General features: G+C 37.2%; 1 protein-coding gene across 2 annotated transcripts in view; it reads right to left on the bottom strand.

The window, feature by feature from the left end:
* COPB1 (coat protein complex I subunit beta 1) overlaps positions 1–9969 on the bottom strand; it is a 42682-nt gene that overhangs the window by 26392 nt on the left and 6321 nt on the right. For both annotated transcript variants that reach the window (XM_014584720.2, XM_027768681.1), the window contains 6 exons: positions 8412–8504; positions 7363–7500; positions 4891–5010; positions 3207–3314; positions 2977–3123; positions 1370–1515 (listed from right to left, as the gene is read on the bottom strand). In XM_014584720.2, coding sequence (XP_014440206.1) covers positions 1370–1515; positions 2977–3123; positions 3207–3314; positions 4891–5010; positions 7363–7500; positions 8412–8504 — 752 coding nt within the window. The remainder of the gene's footprint in view (positions 1–1369; positions 1516–2976; positions 3124–3206; positions 3315–4890; positions 5011–7362; positions 7501–8411; positions 8505–9969) is intronic.

Below are 9969 nucleotides of genomic sequence, written 5' to 3'. Positions count from 1 at the left end.
AAAGAAAATCTTGCTCACATCCATAAGTATATTTTTATATGATAAAAACAACTTTGTTCTTTTTTTCTCTATCTAAATAAAAATACTGCTTTAAGTTAAATGAGTCAAAAATTGGATGTAACAATCCTTTCTCACTAGCAAAAGCTATTTGAAGGGAAACACATAATGTTAAGATTTAAGTTGTATTTTCAATCCTTGGAAATATTGAGAGATGTTTACCATACGAAGTGTGCATTTGCTGGGTAGACAGAGACAGAGAAACACAAAGCAGAAATATCTCTCCAGAGGAGATGGCCACGTTGCAATCCCTTTTCCTCCATTCTCCTCTCAAGATTTTGGGCATGCACACAAATACGCCCAGTGTGAGTTTTAAGTGGCCAGGTCCAGGACTCGAGCCATGGTCAACTACGTGGGAGTCTGGCAACATAACCATTATGCCACCTGCTGGTTGCAATCAATACTTATCTTTATCTTTCCTTCTTTTGAGAGACAGAGACAGAGAAATTGAGAAAGCAAGCCACCAGGTCTGGGACTCAAACAGCGGTCAGTCATGTGGGAGTCGAGCCCCTCAACCACCACAACACTTGCTGGCCCTTCAATCCTTACCTTTAATAAAGAATTACTTTATTTATTTATTTGCATTTTAATTTGACCAGATAGGGACAGAGAGCAAACGTGAGAGCAAGACAGAGAGAAAGTAAGTCGCCAGATTTGGGACTCAAACTGCGGTCAGCCAGGTGGGAGTCCAGTGCCTTAAACCACAACACCTGCTAGCCCCAAATCCTTATCTTTTTTTTTTTAAAGAGGTTTTTGCTATAGGGCGCGTGCGCTCGCCAGAAAGACAAAGAGAGACAGAGAGATAGAAAGTGAGAAATCACCCCCTGGGGGGATGGCCACACTGTAATCCCTTCTCCTCCAGTTTCTCCTCTCAGTATCTTGGGCACGTTTGCACACACGCCCAACGTGAGTTTAAGCCACCAGGTCCGGGACTCGAACCGCGGTCGACTACATGGGAGTTCAGCGACATAGCCATTACGCTAACTGCTGGCCCCCCAAATCCTTATCTGTAATAAAAGCTAAAGTGGGTTGCAGATAATGATACCCAAAAAGTGATGCCATTTAAAAATACGCTTTTGTGAACATAGAATTCACAATGAAGTCAGAAGAGAAAAATCTAGCTAAACCACTCCTAAAAAAGTTTTTTGTTTGCCCATGATCATACCTCATTTATCTGAGAGTGCAGGGGAATGATAATTACTGTCATGCTTAACCTGTCTTATTTGGCTTGTCCTAAATAAACTCATTTTATTTTCAAGAAACTGACAAAAATGCTTTCTTAACCTTACATTTAAGTGTTGTTTAAACCTACTTGACTGATTTAATAGCATGGAAGACTTCAAGCATCTTCTCAACAATAAGCATTCGCAGGTTATCAAAGCGCTGAATGGCTTCACGAACAAACTCCAAGACATCAGCAGCTGCTGCTTCATTACTGTCACTGAGAAATTCCATTAACTAAAAGAAAAGGGAATAGGATTAATAAGTGTATAACTTTCAGAAAGAAAATTATGTAAGGCAAGAAATAAATGAATAAATTTACAAAAACTATAGGTACTAATTTTCAAATACATTACAAAATGTAAATTGAGACAAGTATTATTAATGCAAACGAAGTCACAATGACTTTTCTGTTCTTTGTTTGTTTTAATTGCTAAAGGGACAAAGAAGAAAAGTTAAAAAGCACTCCTTATGGGGAATGGTCCCACTGCAGTCCCTTCTACATTTCTCCTTTAGGGATTTTGTGCATGCAGATGCCCAATGTTTTTCTCAAGTCACTGAATCCAAGACTCAAATCATGCAGTCATGTGGAATCGTCATCTTAACTGCCATGTTACCAGCTGGTCTGATGTTTCTGTTATGTGTAGCAAAGTTTACAATAGTGGGTCATTAGAAGAGTCGTGATGCATGTTTGCATAGAAAAACACAGAAAAAGGTGTCAGGACTTTTCCAAGGACTCAATAAAACTCACTGTAAAAGAGAATCTAGAGGGCCAGCAGGTGGCACAGAGGTTAAGTTGTCTGGATCCTACATGGCTGACTTGGCAGTTCCAATTCCAGACCCAGAGGCTTGAAAATCATGCTAGTTTCATGTGCATGCAGGTCCAAAATTCCAGGAAGAGAATGAAGGAAGGACTACAGCAGGGCCATCTCTCTTGGGGGTGATTTCCCACTTTCCCCATTTCTCTCTAGCAAGTCCCCGTGCTCTACATCAAACTAAAAAATAAAGAGAGAGAGAGAGAAGCTAGAAATCCACAAGTCAAAATATATTAATTGGACACTCTTAAGTTTTAAATAAAAGTAAAATCATTTTAAAGAAAATTCAGAGTTCAAAGGTAAAGTTTTAAATTACAGTAACATATCTCATTTATCTGAAAGCAACAGAAAATATTTTAGGTATATAAATTTTTCCTATAAATAATTCCTTCAACGTTAAGAGCTTAAATTATTTGAAGGAAAGACTTACGTAGCTTACTGAATAATATACACAGGCAACATTTTACTTTACGTAACTGTAATAAACATCAATAAAAAATATAGAATTTTAAAAAATTGATTTATTATTATTACTATTTTAATTTGACCAGGAAGAGAAAGAGAAGGAAAGTGAGAAAGCAAACTGCCAGGTCTGGGATTCAAACTTAGGTTAGCCATGTAGGACTCTAGCACTTTTATAACCACGCCACCTGCCAGCCCAGAATTCTTCTTTTAATGGCTGTGTTTTTATTTAACTTTTGGGTGAAAATGTAAGAAAAAGATGTCAAGGTCCTTCAGAGCTTAATGGCAGACATAAGGATTCCTTCTGACCATGAGATTTAGTGGTTCCAGACAATTGAGGCTTCTGGAGTTTATTAAATAATTTGTATTTAAAAAAAAATATTTCAGAGATTTTAAAATTAAGGTTATCAGGATTGCATACCACAGGAATGACATTGGCAGCCATATCTGGAAATCGGACAGAACAGGAGTGCAATGTTCGCACAAGGAGTTGTCTGTATTTGTCGGTATCTTCATGCTCAGACACATTATTTGTTTTAATCACTTCCTTCTTCAGGACAATTACCAGCTATAGAATAAAGTAAAAGTAAGTGAGGATTACATTGTGTTTGGACTGATAGACTACAAAGTGCTGTCAGAGTTTTGCTTTACCTCTTCAACATTCCTGGAAGAGACAAGATCCAGGGCTAACTGCAGAGTTTTCTTGCGTACTTCTAAGTCTGGTGTGCTCAACACTCTTAAAATGTCCATAACCAGATCCTGGAAAGCAGTAAAGAATCATGAATTAATAGTAATCTTTCTAGTCACAAGAAGAAAATCTTTGTGGTAAAAGAAGTAGCTATTTTGAGTCTCCTGATACCCATTCAAACTCAAAATGTTAGCTTTGCCTTTCTTTTTCTTTTTTTGGAGAGGTTTTTGCTATGCACGTACGCTCACCAGACAGACAGAGAGAGAGACATAGAGACAGAAAGCGAGAAATCACCCCCCAGGGGGGATGGTCACGCCACAATCCCTTCTCCATTCTCCTCTCGGGATCTTGGGCACGCACGCACACGTGCCCGGCGTGAGTTTTAAGCCACCGGGTCCGGGACGCGAACCGCGGTCGACTACATGGGAGTCCAGCGGCATAGCCATTACGCTAACTGCTGGTCCCACTAGCCCCTATGCTTTATATTTAAAAAAAATTCCAGGGGCTGGCAGGCAACGTGGTGGTTAAGGCAGCTGGACTCCCATAGGGCTGACTGAGATTCGAGTCCCAGACCTGGCAGCTTGCTTTCTCACTTTCCTTCTGTCTCTCTCTCTCTGGTCAATTTCAATATTAAATAATAATAATAATAATAATGATAAAATAATGACAATGAATAAAGTTAAACAAAATAATTATTAAAAAAATTCCAAACTGACAGAAAAAGAGTGAACTCTTATATAACCTTTATCTATGTTTACCAATTACTAATATTTTGCCACATTTGGTTTATCATACTATTTTCTTTTTACTACTAAACATTTAATGGACTAATAAAATTTCTTATATAACCACAATATAATTATTAAATTCAGAGAATTTGATAAGAACTATTAAGTAATAGACAGCCTGCATTCACAGTTCTCCCACTGTTCCAACACTGTCCTCTACAGTTGTTCTGACCTAAGATCAGCACTGCCTTTAGCTGCCACGGGATTTTATTTTTATAACCATCGTTATTCTCACGAATTAAATAGATATATTGATAATTTTCTAAAATTTGATCTTCCCAATTGGTATAATTATTTTCTAAGAAATGTTAATTATATTCAAATTAAAATGCATATATCACTGTTGCTAAGAATATTATAGAGCATTAATAAGAAAAGATAAAGTATATTAATTTATTTTAGGACTACTATTTATGGCAGACAATATCCCAAAAGACTATGGTGATTTAAGAGTTATACTTGAGCAGATCAAAAAAAAAAAGTTTTTCTTTTTGTAGAGGTTTTTTTGCTAAAGGGTACACGCACTTGTCAGAAAGACAAAGAGACAGAAAGCAAGAAATCACTCCCTGGGGGGGATGGCCACACCGCAACCCTTTCTCTTCCATTCTCCTCTTAGGATCTTGGGCACGCAAGCACATGGGCCCAACGTTAGTTTAAGCCACTGGGTCCAGGACTTGAACTGCGGTCGACTACATGGGAGTCCAGCGACATAGCCATGATGCCAACTACTGGTCCCAAGTAGATCAGAATTTAAACCGCTCAGTCTTCTAGCCCTTAAGTTAACCAAGATGGTAAGGCCTGAGAATGATCTTAATCTACAAAATATTTTATTTAGGATTTCTCTCTTTTAGACACTTACCTGCAGTACTCGTTCATGGGCAGGATGTTCTTTTAATTCTATTAATCGATCCAGTACAATAAGCTTTACATTGTTGTCGCTCTCCTTAATAATTAAATCAATGTAACACTGAGCAGCAGCCTATATAAAAAAAAAAAAGACATTTTAATACTGTTGTAAAAAATCTGAAGGTAAGCCAACAAAAAGGATAGTCCCCAAGAAGCCAAACTCAGTAACACCTGCACTAGAATTTATGCATATTGTTCAGAGGAAACCCACATTCTTCTTCCTAAATTTTCTATAGATGCTATCTTTCAAGCTCATGAAAGATCAAAAGCATTACAAATTCAAAGGATTTTGCTGCAATAGGAAGAAATACTAACTTCCAAAAAGGAAGGGTTGAAACTAAGGAATGAAGGAAAAAAAAAAAAACAAAAAACAAAGGCAGACAGAAAATCTCAAAAACTATAGTTATTAGCATGTTTCAGTTTAGAAGCAAAGTCTAACACATCTGTATGCCAGTAAAGAAAGAAAACTATGAAGATGATTCTGGGGAGGGATCAGCAGTTGAAGTAATGGCTATGTCGCTGGACTCCCACATAGTTGACTGTGGCTTAGTCCCAGACCCGTTGGCTTAAACTGATGCTGGGGGCATGTGCGTGCATACATGCATGTGTGCCCAAGACCCCGAGAGGAGAATAGAGAAGGGGTTGCAGCGTGGCCTTCTCTACTGGGGGGTGATTTCTCGCTCTTTGGTGAAAACCTCTCCCTCCCAAAAAAGGATGATTCTGGGGAGACAGTAGATAGTGTAATGGTTATGTCACTGGGCTTCCACATAGTTGATCGCAGTTCAAGTTCCAGACCCAGCAGCTTAAAACTCAGGCCAGGTACATGTGTGTGCATGCCCAAAATCCAGAAAGGAGAATGGAGGAGAGGGGATTGTGGCATGGCCATCCCCCGGGGGTTATTTCTCACTTTCTGTCTGTGTCCCCAGTGAGGGTGCACACCCTATAGCACAAATCTCTTAAAAAAAAAAAAAAGTGATTCTGAGTTATTAAAATATTTTAGCGAGTATGTAAGACATTTATTAATAAGACAAAAAATGTCTGAAGTATTTTAGAATGATGAAGTTTAAAAGCAATTGAGAAAGGTGTGAATCTGGAAGACCTCTCCTTAGCTAAAGCTAGAACAATTTGATCAACAAAATAAATAATACTGGTTTATGATCCATAACATAAAATATTCATACCAATATTAAGAAAAAAAAAGGAAAGGAAGACAAACAGTAGTTCTTCCTTGCATAAGAATTTTAATTACTATGTGCAAAATCAGGGAAACAGAAAATCACTATCATACTACCTTAGTAATAATTGTTAAGAGAAAAACCATTGATAGATGCAATAATTTTTAGAAATAAATTTGAGGAGCAATAGAATATTTCCATAGTTTCAAAGTATCTCCCCCACAATATTTATTGATTACACTGGCATAAATCATTAAGAGTGGAGAAATCTAGTGGATACTACTTTCAAATTACTGATCTAGGCTGACATCACCAGTAATAAGATATATAGGCATCATGTACCACTTGACATCATATGCTGAGAGGGACATTCACTTCCGTGGTATTCTTCTCTAAAACATACAGCCTCAATCCAACTAAGAAAACACTGGATGAACCCAAATTGAGGGGTATTTTACAAACAAACTGGTATTCATGTGTCAATATCATGAAAGAAAGGAAAGGCTGAGGAATTATCACAGAATGAAGATGACTAAGATGTGATAATTAAATGTCATTTGTGGAAAAACTGGTGAAATTTGAATAAAGGCTGTAGTTAATTATATTGTTCCAATATTAATTTCTTCATTTTCACAATTATACAATAGTTATGTAAGATGTGAACATTATAGGAAGCTAGGTAATATATATGGGAACTTTGTCCTAATTTTACAACATTCCTGTAAATTTAAATTTTTTTCAAAATGAAAAGTCAAAACAAAATTTAAGTATTGGTGGGTATAGCAGTAAATTATATTGCTATAATCTGGCTTCCTAGAACAATTCATTCTCTGAATAAATTATGGATTTCTGATAGTCTTTAAAGAGTAAAAAAGAAGAGAAAGATAATATTCTATTATTAAAAATTCTCGCTGGAACTTTTTAAAGGTTTATCATTTAGGATTCATACAATTTTTCCTCGATCCAGTTTTTAATGCAATTAAAGTCTGGAAAGAGATATTAAAATACAAGTTATCATTCTCCAGAAATGAGCAATACTGTTGTTCTGATTTTTTTTCTGACACTCTGTCTATGTATATGTGAAAACAGGAAGGAAGAAAAGAAAGGTCAGAATATGAAAGGAATCAAAGAATTTTATAAAATGTGCGGCTTTTCTGTCATAATCACACAGTAAATTGCAATGTTAGTAATCATGAGTGACAGAAAGCTTATCTGTCATCCAATATGACCTCCAAAGAAAGGAGCAGTACCTTGATTGCAGTTGGTGCACTAGACAGTGTCACTAACGTCCCAGCTGCTTCATATTTTACAGCGGGGCTAGATGACTGCAGTAAGTTATAGATGCAGCGAATGAAACGAGCCCTTTCTGATGGGTTAGCATGACAGACCTGGAAGAGAAAATATTTAGTTGTCAGCAGATTTCAGGAACACTTGCTTTTAAGTGGAATTGTTTATATGGATGTTAGCTTATGAGATGTTAGTTTCCTTAATCTAAAAGCCAACAATATTTCTGTAAGTGCATATGAAAATATCAGCCAGTATGGAGTAAGACTGATACAATACTGGCAACTTCAGAAGAGAGTTTTATTTCAAATAATTGTTACATCTACATATTCATTTAAATTATGTCGTAATTTATATTTTACTCCTTCAAAAAAGATTTTATTGGATGGCCTGTAATGAAAGATATACATATTATATAGAAGTGAAAGAAAAAATATAAACTAAACCAAGGACACATTAACCAAGTACAATAATATGTGCGCTATGGTAGACAATAAATTTTTATTCTAGATGCCATGTTAAGAAAAGAAACACAATGTTGGTGACATGAATCTTAATAGTTGATAAAAGAAAAATACCAGTTCCACAAACAAGAAGGAAAACCTTTTTTTCTAAATATAACTTCCTATCACTTAAAATCATATTCAATACTGAAGAGGAAACTAAAATTTTCTTTCCTATTTTAAATGTATCCTGATACCTTGTGAAGCAAATGTCCCTTATTTTTTCTCTTGAAGTTAGAAGTCATATTAGATTTTCCTAAAATATATACAGTCAGTATCTTTTAAGTCAAAAGCTATTCCTCTTGCAATATATGGGAGGCTGAGGTAGGAGGATTGTGAATTCTGGCTAGGCAATATAGCAAGACACTGTTTCTTAAAAAAACAAACAAAAAACCAAAAAACTGATAAACCCTTTATATTACAGTGATTAAGTAGCAACCCAGAAAGAGACTATTTAAACCTTGTCTTCAACTGCCCAGTTTATTTTACCCAGCACAAATTATCTGTCTTACCTTATAAATTAGTTCAACAATAACCAACTGCAGAATGTCTCCAAATGTTTGAACTTGATCAATGCAAGTACTTAGGTAATCTAAAGCACGATCCTAAAAAAATAATGTCATTTATTAAACCCCATTCAATATAAAGTACTACTTAGGAAAATATGCATCACAACTACATATAAAGCAAATAAGGAGATCAGGGCAAAGAAAAATAAATTGGAAAAAATAGAAGAAACGAAAAATGAAGTTAACACATAGAAGGTAAGCTATAAAGTACATTTTCTACAAATGGAGCACAAACCAAGGCTCTGAATTTCCTAATAGTTAAACCAAACAGAAAAACACTATACGTTATATGATGCAGGAGTTTGCTCAGGAGCATAATTAGCTGCTTAAGAGTATAATTATTACTATTACTATACGTAAAAGAAAAATATTTTCGGGACCAGCAAGTAGGGTAATGGCTATGTCGTTGAACTCCCATGTAGTTGACCACGGTTCACGTCCCGGACCCGGTGGCTTAAACTCATGCCAGGCGGGTGTGCGTGCGTGCCCAAGGTCCCGAGAGGAGAATGGAGAAGGGATTGAGGCGTGGCCACCCCCCCGGGGGGTGATTTCTCGCTTTCTATCTCTCTGTCTCTCTGTGTGTTTCTGGTGAGTACACACACCCTATAGCAAAAACCTCTCAAAACAATTTTTTTTTTCTTTTAAGCAACTTTAGATCTATACCATCATAACGAAAAGCAGGCGATCAAAACCTCAAACTAGAGTACCACAGAATATATTCATAATTTCAATCTGTTAACTATACAGTGGTGGGACCAGCAGTTAGTGTAATGGCTATGTCACTGGACTCCCACGTAGTTGACCACGGTTCGTGTCCCGGACCTAGTGGCTAAAAACACCAGGCATGAGTGCGTGCATGCCCAAGATCCCGAGAGGAGAATGGAGGAGAAGGGATTGCGGCATGGCCATCCTCCCTGGGGGGGCTTAAACTCATGCCAGGCGGGTGTGCGTGCGTGCCCAAGGTCCCGAGAGGAGAATGGAGAAGGGATTGAGGCGTGGCCACCCCCCCGGGGGGTGATTTCTCGCTTTCTATCTCTCTGTCTCTCTGTGTGTTTCTGGTGAGTACACACACCCTATAGCAAAAACCTCTCAAAACAATTTTTTTTTTCTTTTAAGCAACTTTAGATCTATACCATCATAACGAAAAGCAGGCGATCAAAACCTCAAACTAGAGTACCACAGAATATATTCATAATTTCAATCTGTTAACTATACAGTGGTGGGACCAGCAGTTAGTGTAATGGCTATGTCACTGGACTCCCACGTAGTTGACCACGGTTCGTGTCCCGGACCTAGTGGCTAAAAACACCAGGCATGAGTGCGTGCATGCCCAAGATCCCGAGAGGAGAATGGAGGAGAAGGGATTGCGGCATGGGCATCCTCCCTGGAGGGTAATTTCTTACTTTCCATCTCTCTCTGTCTGTCTTTCTGGTGAGCGCACACACCCTGTAGCAAAAACTTCTCAAAAAAAAAAAAAAAAAAAAAAAAAAAAAAAAAAGAA

This window comes from Tupaia chinensis, unplaced genomic scaffold (genome assembly GCF_000334495.1).
Source record: "Tupaia chinensis unplaced genomic scaffold, TupChi_1.0 Scaffold000077_1, whole genome shotgun sequence".
Taxonomy (NCBI): domain Eukaryota; kingdom Metazoa; phylum Chordata; class Mammalia; order Scandentia; family Tupaiidae; genus Tupaia; species Tupaia belangeri.
This window is presented reverse-complemented; position numbering and strand designations above follow the sequence as displayed.